General features: G+C 35.8%; 1 protein-coding gene across 1 annotated transcript; it reads right to left on the bottom strand.

Annotated features, from left to right (window-relative positions):
• Positions 1-247: 247 nt before the first annotated feature.
• LOC145006371 (glyoxylase I 4-like) lies at positions 248-1,509 on the bottom strand. The gene is made up of 3 exons (XM_078965458.1): positions 1,218-1,509; positions 694-1,028; positions 248-566 (listed from the first exon to the last, which is right to left on the bottom strand). The coding sequence occupies exons 1-3, from the start codon at positions 1,427-1,429 to the stop codon at positions 475-477; spliced, it is 639 nt and encodes a 212-aa protein (XP_078821584.1). The 5' UTR covers positions 1,430-1,509; the 3' UTR covers positions 248-474.
• Between the last annotated feature and the right edge of the window lie 11,733 nt (positions 1,510-13,242).

Below are 13,242 nucleotides of genomic sequence, written 5' to 3' on the forward strand. Positions count from 1 at the left end.
TCAACAGTGTTTGTCTTCTTGTTAGTTCTGAAATGTATCTTTCTTTTAATAGAGTGGTTATGATCTCATTTAATATTTGTAATAACAAAACAAATAATTAATGGATGGGGGACTACATGATCCACGATGATTGTATAATATAGAAACAATAATCGATCGCTCAAACCTAACGATTAATCAAATATATATAATATATTTCACCAATGAAAAAAAAAGGCCAAGAGGCATAGCATATTAATAGGTGTGATGAAAAAAAAAAAATACATTAACATTTACTTACGTATTGGATTCGAAGAAAACAAATGCAATTTTTACAGAAGGGTTTCTCTTTCTTCTTCCACTATATATATTACACAATTACGTACACAAAGATTAAACAGATAACTGTCAATTTTTAAAGAAACATTTAGCAAACGATACAAAATTTTTTCCACAAATCCAACTGATCATCCTTTAATTTGCTTTGGTTTGATTTTACAAGGAGATACCCATCATGTCTATTAAAAACTTGTCCATCATCAACACTTCATCTTCTCCACAATTGTAATTCTTGGAGCTAATTTTCTCTGCATTTTTAATAATATGCCGAATTCAAATTAGAGTACATATATGCATATACAAACTAGGTTTTACCTGTATAAACAAATATATCAAATAATAAAGAAGTGTATATGGTGAGCTTTTTGAAAGTACCGGAGAAGGAGGATCTGCCATTGTTGATCTTTGAAGCTGCTGGGAGCTTCTTGAGGGGGCATGAGGTGATCGGAAGTACAGGAAGAACATGGCAGTTGCAGATCTCGATCATGTATCCATCTGGATCATGGAAGAATAACTGGTTCACCTCCACACCACCTTCTTTCACCATCGCTGTCACATACTTGATACCCAATCCTTCAAGCTTCTTGATTATGATATCCATATCTGTGCACTGAAACGAAATGTGGTTGTCTTTTGGATTGATAGCTCTTGTTTTTGTAGGAGTCGTCTCAACTTCTAGCAAATGTATTCCAATCCCATCGTTGAACAACCTTTATCAAATCATTAACATTATTTCAGCATTCAAGGATTTTTATAAAGATTTAGCATGCAGGCATTTCAAACTATGACTTATCATTTCAATTGATCCACTTAAATGTATCAGAAACTTCTACTAGAACCATGCATGAAATTAATGAACTAAAAACAGGAATCATATTTCCGGAAGAGATAATACTCACCAAGCACCTTCGAAGTCAAAGGAGGAAGGACGTCTAATAAGAACGAATCCCAGGACGTCACTGTAAAACTTGACGGATCTACGAACGGATTTGCAGACGAAGGAGACGTGATTTAGAGATAAAAGAGGCATCTTCTGCAATGAAGATGATGAAGCAAATAATGCGTCCTCCTCAATTATCTCTTTTCCACCATTAACAATATGTTTCGCCATTAGTGTTGACAGTGACCCAAAAAGCAAATTGGTTTTGATTTTCGGAGTTGTAGTAGTTGTTGTAGTTGGGCTTGTTGAGAAAGCTCAGCGATTTATAGAAGAAATGTAAGTTGAGTGCTGTCTACTATGGATAAAGATAAGATCTGTACGGTCAAATCCTACGTGTCGACACGTCATCCGTTTCTATGATTTTATATGACGTAATTACAAACCCACGTTGATTTCATGTTCAAATGCCGAGAGTATTGATGTTCATGGAAAATGAGGACGCGTTTGGTATGATTAGTAAATCAGCTTATCAACTTTTACTTTATTATTGTTCATACGTTTCCACGTTTCATTTCTTATAAGCAAGTTTTCTTGATTTTCTTAAATTTTGCTCAATAGCACATAGCTCATCCACTTACATTAAATATATGATTAGATATGAATTATTGGTTTTATCTATCTAATACCTGTTAGGTAAGATGGAAGTTCATCTATTGGATGATCTTTATTACAATACTAGAAAATTGGTGTAATAGCTAAAACACAATCCGTAGCTATTTCGTAGCTGTAACCGGATAGCTACGGAATGACTACGGAAAAATGTTTGTAGCATAATGGTCCGTGGCTAAATTATAGCTACGGATTAACTACGGAATAGCTACGGAATATTTTGTAGCCACCATAGCTACGGAATAGCTACGGAAATAAATAGCTACCGATTTCCTACAAAATAGCTACGGAAGTGAATAACTATAGAATAGCTACGGATCCAAATAGCTACGTAATAGCTACAGATCCAAATAGCTACGGAAATTCGTAGTTATTCCGTAGTTAACTTTGATTTATTTATAAAAAAAATCAAAAAATTTCTAATTTTTTTTCAAATACCACATTCAATTCACATTTGTCCCAAATACCATATAAAATACACCAAAAAACATCCCTAATATCAACTTTGACACATTCATTTCCATTGTTCAAAATATCTTACAAAAGTAAATACTTATTAACAAAACAAACAATATCAAAAGTTTACAAATTCAATTGTTCAAAAACAGCTAGCTTAGCTCCATGGTCCATATATTGAAGTGCTTCAACAGGGGAATCAAGAAAGTGAAAACACACACTAGACTTGGGCTCACCATTTTTAGCTTGTTTGTAAATTGAAAACAGTTTAAACATTATGAAAATAAAGAAACATATTAAAAAACATATACCTAACACAAAAGGTACCTTCTTGTTTTATGGTTGTTACAATGTGTAGGATTGTATCTTTTGAAGTGGAATTGAGGTTATATACACAGATCTACGAACTCAAACATTTATGCAACTAGGTCAACTAAGCAAATATCCATTAAAAACAAAAGATAAATAATTAAATATATAATATAGAATCATCTCTTACCAAACCAAGTTGATTTCCAACTGCTAAACCTGAAGTCAATGAGCAAAAGTTCAATTCTAAAAAATACTGTTGACGGACCTGTCATACACAAGATCAAAAACTCCATTCTCATGTAGAAGCTACAGTAGGATAATCACTGAAACTCATTAAAAAAGTTGAATATTTACTCAAAATTGATTGATTTGATTCTCAATAAACTCAAAAGTCATATTGACCTCCTTACCCGTGGGAAGATTGCAAAATAGTGATTACCTGGATCACCAGCTTTCCGAACCTATTGAATTAGGAAATCCCAAACATTACTGTTGAACTTTACCACAAATCTAACATTTTCAACCAAAATTTAACTAAAAATCTCAAATTCGACCTAAAATATAATTTAAAACCTCACATTCAACAAAATAAATAAGAATTATCAATGAATTAAACATCTAAATTGTATACATTAAGTATTTTCAGAAAAGAAAATAAAAAAAACAAGGGTTTACCTTTTTCGGGAAGAAATCGAGCAAAGGTGCAAAGAGAGAGAGGAGGGTAGCTGAGCCATGGAGTAATAACCTTGGTCGCCTCAATAACAGATGGAGCAAAGGAGTTTGAAGAAGGCATCAACAGTTTGAAGAAGGCATCTAACTGAACCCAAAATCAAAACACACCCTACATCAAAACAAAGTCTAAATCAAAATCAATCCTAACCCAAAACGAAAACCTAATTGGAATTAAACCAAAAAAAGCTTACTTGAAACAATGATGACAATGGTGATGGCAAGCCGATGACGGCAACGACAAGCAGACGACCGGAGCTAAAAAGGGCGACGATGAATCGGTGATGAACGGAAAGCATCGGCAGTAAGATGGAACTCCGACGATGAAAACTGTCACACCCCCAAACCAAGGATGGCGGAAACGTCTGGGGGTGGAGGACTTCATGTACAGTATCACAACAACGTGTATAATAGTGCTCAAAGTAAAAACAACCACCATAAATATAATTGCAAAAGTTACACCAAAGTATATGTTTACATGTTTCAAAAGCAATTACATTATGATGACAAAATAATTTGTTGACGGTTTAGCGTCCCATCCTCAAAGCGATGAAGTTTTCCTGTTTCACTGATTTCCTGAGAATACAAGTAGTTTTAAAAGAGTGTCAACACAAAGGTTGGTGAGTTCATAAGAGTTTTGTTTGAAGTAGAAACCGTTTTTCCTTGTAAAATCGATTTAGTTTGATTTCCAGAAAATCCAATATTTTCTTAGTTAAGTATGAATAGAAATAATCCTACATGATGCTGTAATGAACCCTAGAGTAATCCGTAGAGTTCCTCTATAATCGTCCAACATATAAAGTTATATAAGACTTAACTTAGATAAAACGTTGAATATAGTGGGTCTGCCCTAGGTCCACAACCCAACGAGGAACAGGAGATGAGGCGGGCACCACCAATTCTAGGCCAATCAAGACTAAATTCTTATATGACTCAACATATACGCTCAGCGACTATAGTTGAAGTCTAACAATTTTAGAGGATGTGTAGTTTTAATATCATAATAGCTTTGTATAGAGACCCGGTACTTCGTATTTGTACCCATAGAGATAAAAGGTGATTTTAAATCGACATAAAACTCATTTAGGTTTTAAAAATAAAATCCCGTAAACTTATGGATTGTTCCCTATGTGAGCCGTTATAATCATACTATGACTATGTGAACCTGCCACGACGTTCTCAGTGTCGCGAAAAATGAAATGACATTTGTCACCCGTAGACCTGCAGGTCCAACTGTAGCTAGCAGCAAGGTGTGGGGTGTCAATCCCAATATAGATCTATATACAAGTATCACGTTCTCCCTCAAGGAGATTCTGATTATAACTACCAGGAATTATATCCCGCACTCGGACGTACGGGGAGATAGAGAGATAGAGATCGAAAAAAATAGAGAAACTCACAATATAGGATAACAAGTTTACGATAATTGTGTGTGAATATAAATATTTCTTGTATGAATGTACCTTTCTTGTACGAGTGCGTAGAGTGATGTATCATAAACTATACCTATTATAGTTTATCTAAAATGTATGTACTATGTATGAACCCTTTTTATGGAAATGTAACTAGTGTTGTGAATTTATCAAAACATAGATTAACTTTCGTGAAATGTGTGCGAATAGAAATCTTTCTTGTATGAATGTACCCTTCTTGTACGAGTGCGTAGAGTGATATATCATAAACTATACCTGTTATAGTTTATCTAAAATGTTTGTAATATGTATGAATTCTTTTATGAAAATATATTAGTATTGTGAATTTATCAAACTATACCTCTTATAGTCTAATAATACGTGTTCCAAAATGAATGAATAATATTTAATATTTAATATGAATGTCTTAATTCCAGTTCATAATGATAAACTAACATGGAAACACATTCAAATATTAGAACTTATGATTATACACTTTGCTCAACATAATACAAAGTGTTATGATATTTACATGCTGTTGGCTAACTTTAGCCATTCTGCCCTGTATTTGGAAAAATCATAGAAAAATCATACGAAGTCGAAAACTAGATCCGTAAATTTTGAGAGTTCACAAAATGTGTCTAGTTTGCTCATAAATTTTATCTCAATTTATAATGACCTCTAACTTGGGTGAAAAGTCCAAAATCACAGACTGGTCCGGATTGTTGTTTGAAATGATAGGCAGTTTTGTAAAAATCACCATAAATTGTAGAAAAATCGTATGGAGATGTGCAAGTAGCCATTTTAAAGCTAAAAACTCGAACTATTTGCACCTTGTACAGTTTTGAAAACAAAAATGTTTAAGATGCCCAAGACAGTCCGTGAATGGAGTTGAACTTTTCTGATGAAGGCTGTTAGAAAAATCTAGTTATATTCTTAGTGTTTTAACTTGTATTCCCCCCCTGAAAACTTGAGAAATCATGAAAATGTAGGGGTATGAACTCACCTTGAGTGATTTCAGTAGATGATTGTTGAAGAATGGAAGTGTTTAATTCAAGAACACTTGGAGATGCCTTGAAGGTTTTCGAGAATCTAACATCATAGTTAGGGAGTTTGTGTAAGCAACCAAAGATTTGAGTAGAATGAAGTGAAATAATAATAGGGAGGATGAATTTTTACTTACTAAGTGTGGAAGAACACTTGAATCCAGCCTTGGATCTCGAAAATTTGTGTAGAAGAGTTTGAGAGAAAAAGTGATGTTTGTTACTTAGTGGAACGAGAGAAATGAGAGAAAATGAGGAGTTGGTTGATTGTTCCAGCTCAAAAACGTGGGGGTGAGTGAAATTTGAGTGTAAGGGAACATTGAAGTGACATAGGTAAGGTGGGGAGGTATGGCTGGTCATAGAGTGGGTGTGGGGTGGTTGATTGTGACTTTGATTTTTTTTATTTTTTATTTTTTTATTTTTTTAACTTGCAGGGCACAATGGAATATATTACTCCTATAAAGGAAATTGACTCAATCAAGGACGATTTCACAATTAAAGTTCGGATCATACGTCTTTGGACTCAAAAGTCAAGAACGATGTCTTATAATTGTTTATATCCCATTTTTAGTTTAATTTTCTAAATATATGTGTGGTTGTCTTTGTGTGTGTATCTCTTTAAAATTCTGCAATTTCATCATTTTATGACCCCCATTTGCGAAGTTGAGTATTTATTTCCAAAAATGCGAAACTCCAGGGACAATATTTGAAATCTTCTGTTTTCTTCCCCAATTCGCATTCTACTGTGAAATACTTCGCATCTTCATTCTTACACCCTTCGCATCCCTTCGCATTAATCACCTTCGCATTTTCATTCTTACACCCTTCGCATCCTTTCGCATTAATCACCTTCGCATTTTCATTCTTACACCCTTCGCATCCCTTCGCATTAATCACCTTCGCATTTTCATTCTTACACCCTTCGCATCCCTTCGCATTAATCACCTTCGCATTTTCATTCTTACACCCTTCGCATCCCTTCGCATTTATCACCTTCGCATTTTCATTCTTACACCCTTCGCATCCCTTCGCATTAATCACCTTCGCATTTTCATTCTTACACCCTTCGCATCCCTTCGCATTTTAACCTAATTAATCAAATGCGATTCACAAAATTTTTCATTCCAGATGCGAACACAGTTTAGTTCTTGAACTCTAACTTGCGAAATCAAAATTTTCATATGTTGAACCCATATGCGAATATTAACCCAATTGACTTCAAATTGATTCATAGATGCGAACACTCGATTGTTTTACTTTCGCAAAATGAGCATCAACAACTCCACAATCGAGTTTTTAAATTCTTGCAACCAACAATTTCATAGTCCTTGACTTCGCGTTTTTCTTCACGAATCATCCCTCAATCATCAATCCAAATGCGAATCAAAAACTCATATGTTCTTGCTTTATCGATTCATCGACTACACTCATACAAATGCGAACATAACACTAACCCTAATACACAAGGTTTAATAGAGTTGACCGGCTTGACTTTATGACTTGACTTGACTCAAGATTGACGATTGTCACAAATTGACCCGAAAATGACGGTTGTCACATCATCCCCCCGTTAAAGGGAATTTCGTCCCGAAATTTGCACTTCGAATGGGGATCCAGGAATTTAGAGGAAAGATGGGGATGACTTTTCGTAGTACCAGAATTTGATTATGGCGAGGAATAACTCGCCCGATGTCACATGATTACTACTATGCATGCTTTAATCGATGCTAGATTTATCATATAAAGAAATTCGGGATTTAAATGTCGATGTTAGAAACACGTACTGATATTTGCGGGCAGTTCCGGAGTGGTTTCTCCCTCGGTGATTGCAAACACCCTCCCGCCACCACCAGCATCTCTTGTTCTTGGGCATTCCCTTTTAAAGTGCCCTGTTTCTCCACACTCGTAACAGGTTGGGCTTACTCTAGAGCCGGGTACCTGGTTGATAGGTCGTGCTGGTGCCTTACAGAAACGAGCAGTGTGCCCCTCTCCGTCGCAGTTTTTGCAATGCATCTTTCGGCAAGCCCCAGTGTGATGGAAGTTACACTTGTTGCATTTTGGAAGTGTTCCAGCGTATGGTTTCATGGGAGTTGGTGTGGTGAGGGTTGTGGCAGCATGAACAGCAAGGATCTGTTGCTTCCTAGCGAGGCCTTGGGTTGATTGGTCCTTCTTGTTGTCCCAAAACTTTCTTTCGTTGTTCCCTCCTCTTGCTTGGGTAAGGGTGGTTGTCATAGTGTCATGGTGGGCATGATGGTCAATGAGTTTGCAAAAAGGAAAACTGATCAGATGGTAAGTTCCTACTAGTAAAGACAAGTCAGTTGTTATAGAATTTGATTTTTCCTGCGTTATTCTTCGATTTAAGAATTCCTTATATATAATTCATAAAGGAAGTCCATATTAATGAACTTCACGAGTTAGTGGGTTTTGTGGTCTCTCTTAGATTTTTCGCGAGTGTGCTCAAGGCGATTGGTGCGGATCGTATGTATTCTCGTTATTTTCATCAACCTCTGCGATACTATGGAGAGTTGTTCTACCCTGAATCTCGTTTCGGGCAACTCTATAGACTAGGATTGGAAAAATTTTATCTGCTGAGTTTCCTTCGTTTATGTTGTAGAAGCTTCGTTCTCTATTAAACGACATATGTTGGTCTTGTTCTTTGCTCCAGGTTTCCAAGCACTCTACCCAAGGAGGCGTCGGGCCTTGAAAGCCGGTCAAGGGTTGGGATTCGGAACAAGAGTCATCGGGGTTAAGTTCTCCACTTCAGGGTCGGAGTCAGAACCATCAGCATAGCCTTCAGCTTGGTGACCATCTACAGGGGTTGGGTAATCATTCTCTGGCTCCTCTCCGAGCCATTTGGTATTGTAGTGGTTAGGGTAGTACGGGTCGTCGTGTGGGTGGAATCCAGCCATGATATCTTCGCGAGAAATGGGGATATAAGAAATGATTAAGCAAACGTACTAATTTGCTAATTATACGATGATCTTTATCAGGTACTTCAACAAATTGTTTAGTGCATACTAATTATATGTATTCGGGACAGGATAGACCTTCGAATAAGCGACCCTAACTCTAAATCCCCAATCCAACGAGAACAGGAAGTAGAGCAAAGATCCACAGATTCTAAGTCTATGACGTCCTGGATACATAAAATTTTAATGTATCCACTAAGCAACTATTGACCTATTGATAAAGATCTACTTAGTTCTTGCAGATGAAATTTTTTAATAATGCCAAAATACCCCTATGGTATTTCATTGTGGTAGTGTTGGTAAGTTTTTAGACTTGTTGCCACATCACAACCATTCTTGGGCATATGCTAATCACTCCTCGGACCAGCATAGTTGATCAGGCTATGCTATTCCCAAGACTGATCATACATCCCCAGGCTTAACTGTGATATCCAACAATCATTACTTTTGTTTTGTCCTAAAATGATGCTGACCTTAGTATGTATGCGTGCATGTATACTTTTAACAAAAGTTATTTATTCTTAAAGGTATAGTGGTTTTGAAATCTTAAAATCAGAGACCTTAGTCCCAATGCATTTATAGTTTGTATATCTTATGTGGTTCGATATACTTAGTTCACTATAAACAATGCTCTGATACCAATCTGTCACACCCCCAAACCAAGGATGGCGGAAACGTCTGGGGGTGGAGGACTTCATGTACAGTATCACAACAACGTGTATAATAGTGCTCAAAGTAAAAACAACCACCATAAATATAATTGCAAAAGTTACACCAAAGTATATGTTTACATGTTTCAAAAGCAATTACATTATGATGACAAAATAATTTGTTGACGGTTTAGCGTCCCATCCTCAAAGCGATGAAGTTTTCCTGTTTCACTGATTTCCTGAGAACACAAGTAGTTTTAAAAGAGTGTCAACACAAAGGTTGGTGAGTTCATAAGAGTTTTGTTTGAAGTAGAAACCGTTTTTCCTTGTAAAATCGATTTAGTTTGATTTCCAGAAAATCCAATATTTTCTTAGTTAAGTATGAATAGAAATAATCCTACATGATGCTGTAATGAACCCTAGAGTAATCCATAGAGTTCCTCTATAATCGTCCAACATATAAAGTTATATAAGACTTAACTTAGATAAAACGTTGAATATAGTGGGTCTGCCCTAGGTCCACAACCCAACGAGGAACAGGAGATGAGGCGGGCACCACCAATTCTAGGCCAATCAAGACTAAATTCTTATATGACTCAACATATACGCTCAGCGACTATAGTTGAAGTCTAACAATTTTAGAGGATGTGTAGTTTTAATATCATAATAGCTTTGTATAGAGACCCGGTACTTCGTATTTGTACCCATAGAGATAAAAGGTGATTTTAAATCGACATAAAACTCATTTAGGTTTTAAAAATAAAATCCCGTAAACTTATGGATTGTTCCCTATGTGAGCCGTTATAATCATACTATGACTATGTGAACCTGCCACGACGTTCTCAGTGTCGCGAAAAATGAAATGACATTTGTCACCCGTAGACCTGCAGGTCCAACTGTAGCTAGCAGCAAGGTGTGGGGTGTCAATCCCAATATAGATCTATATACAAGTATCACGTTCTCCCTCAAGGAGATTCTGATTATAACTACCAGGAATTATATCCCGCACTCGGACGTACGGGGAGATAGAGAGATAGAGATCGAAAAAAATAGAGAAACTCACAATATAGGATAACAAGTTTACGATAATTGTGTGTGAATATAAATATTTCTTGTATGAATGTACCTTTCTTGTACGAGTGCGTAGAGTGATGTAGCATAAACTATACCTATTATAGTTTATCTAAAATGTATGTACTATGTATGAACCCTTTTTATGGAAATGTAACTAGTGTTGTGAATTTATCAAAACATAGATTAACTTTCGTGAAATGTGTGCGAATAGAAATCTTTCTTGTATGAATGTACCCTTCTTGTACGAGTGCGTAGAGTGATATATCATAAACTATACCTGTTATAGTTTATCTAAAATGTTTGTAATATGTATGAATTCTTTTATGAAAATATATTAGTATTGTGAATTTATCAAACTATACCTCTTATAGTCTAATAATACGTGTTCCAAAATGAATGAATAATATTTAATATTTAATATGAATGTCTTAATTCCAGTTCATAATGATAAACTAACATGGAAACACATTCAAATATTAGAACTTATGATTATACACTTTGCTCAACATAATACAAAGTGTTATGATATTTACATGCTGTTGGCTAACTTTAGCCATTCTGCCCTGTATTTGGAAAAATCATAGAAAAATCATACGAAGTCGAAAACTAGATCCGTAAATTTTGAGAGTTCACAAAATGTGTCTAGTTTGCTCATAAATTTTATCTCAATTTATAATGACCTCTAACTTGGGTGAAAAGTCCAAAATCACAGACTGGTCCGGATTGTTGTTTGAAATGATAGGCAGTTTTGTAAAAATCACCATAAATTGTAGAAAAATCGTATGGAGATGTGCAAGTAGCCATTTTAAAGCTAAAAACTCGAACTATTTGCACCTTGTACAGTTTTGAAAACAAAAATGTTTAAGATGCCCAAGACAGTCCGTGAATGGAGTTGAACTTTTCTGATGAAGGCTGTTAGAAAAATCTAGTTATATTCTTAGTGTTTTAACTTGTATTCCCCCCCTGAAAACTTGAGAAATCATGAAAATGTAGGGGTATGAACTCACCTTGAGTGATTTCAGTAGATGATTGTTGAAGAATGGAAGTGTTTAATTCAAGAACACTTGGAGATGCCTTGAAGGTTTTCGAGAATCTAACATCATAGTTAGGGAGTTTGTGTAAGCAACCAAAGATTTGAGTAGAATGAAGTGAAATAATAATAGGGAGGATGAATTTTTACTTACTAAGTGTGGAAGAACACTTGAATCCAGCCTTGGATCTCGAAAATTTGTGTAGAAGAGTTTGAGAGAAAAAGTGATGTTTGTTACTTAGTGGAACGAGAGAAATGAGAGAAAATGAGGAGTTGGTTGATTGTTCCAGCTCAAAAACGTGGGGGTGAGTGAAATTTGAGTGTAAGGGAACATTGAAGTGACATAGGTAAGGTGGGGAGGTATGGCTGGTCATAGAGTGGGTGTGGGGTGGTTGATTGTGACTTTGATTTTTTTTATTTTTTTATTTTTTATTTTTTTAACTTGCAGGGCACAATGGAATATATTACTCCTATAAAGGAAATTGACTCAATCAAGGACGATTTCACAATTAAAGTTCGGATCATACGTCTTTGGACTCAAAAGTCAAGAACGATGTCTTATAATTGTTTATATCCCATTTTTAGTTTAATTTTCTAAATATATGTGTGGTTGTCTTTGTGTGTGTATCTCTTTAAAATTCTGCAATTTCATCATTTTATGACCCCCATTTGCGAAGTTGAGTATTTATTTCCAAAAATGCGAAACTCCAGGGACAATATTTGAAATCTTCTGTTTTCTTCCCCAATTCGCATTCTACTGTGAAATACTTCGCATCTTCATTCTTACACCCTTCGCATCCCTTCGCATTAATCACCTTCGCATTTTCATTCTTACACCCTTCGCATCCTTTCGCATTAATCACCTTCGCATTTTCATTCTTGCACCCTTCGCATCCCTTCGCATTAATCACCTTCGCATTTTCATTCTTACACCCTTCGCATCCCTTCGCATTAATCACCTTCGCATTTTCATTCTTACACCCTTCGCATCCCTTCGCATTTATCACCTTCGCATTTTCATTCTTACACCCTTCGCATCCCTTCGCATTAATCACCTTCGCATTTTCATTCTTACACCCTTCGCATCCCTTCGCATTTTAACCTAATTAATCAAATGCGATTCACAAAATTTTTCATTCCAGATGCGAACACAGTTTAGTTCTTGAACTCTAACTTGCGAAATCAAAATTTTCATATGTTGAACCCATATGCGAATATTAACCCAATTGACTTCAAATTGATTCATAGATGCGAACACTCGATTGTTTTACTTTCGCAAAATGAGCATCAACAACTCCACAATCGAGTTTTTAAATTCTTGCAACCAACAATTTCATAGTCCTTGACTTCGCGTTTTTCTTCACGAATCATCCCTCAATCATCAATCCAAATGCGAATCAAAAACTCATATGTTCTTGCTTTATCGATTCATCGACTACACTCATACAAATGCGAACATAACACTAACCCTAATACACAAGGTTTAATAGAGTTGACCGGCTTGACTTGATGACTTGACTTGACTCAAGATTGACGATTGTCACAAATTGACCCGAAAATGACGGTTGTCACAAAAACGAAGACGATAGGGGGTGTAAGGGGGAGGTGCGAGTAGGAAACAGGGAGAGAGAAGAGGGAAAACGAATAAGGGAGGGAGATAGAGAGAAGTGGGATAATAAAAAATTTCACTGATGGATCCC

The sequence above is a fragment of the Lactuca saligna genome, chromosome 7 (genome assembly GCF_052625555.1).
Source record: "Lactuca saligna cultivar CGN05327 chromosome 7, ASM5262555v1, whole genome shotgun sequence".
Classification (NCBI taxonomy): domain Eukaryota; kingdom Viridiplantae; phylum Streptophyta; class Magnoliopsida; order Asterales; family Asteraceae; genus Lactuca; species Lactuca saligna.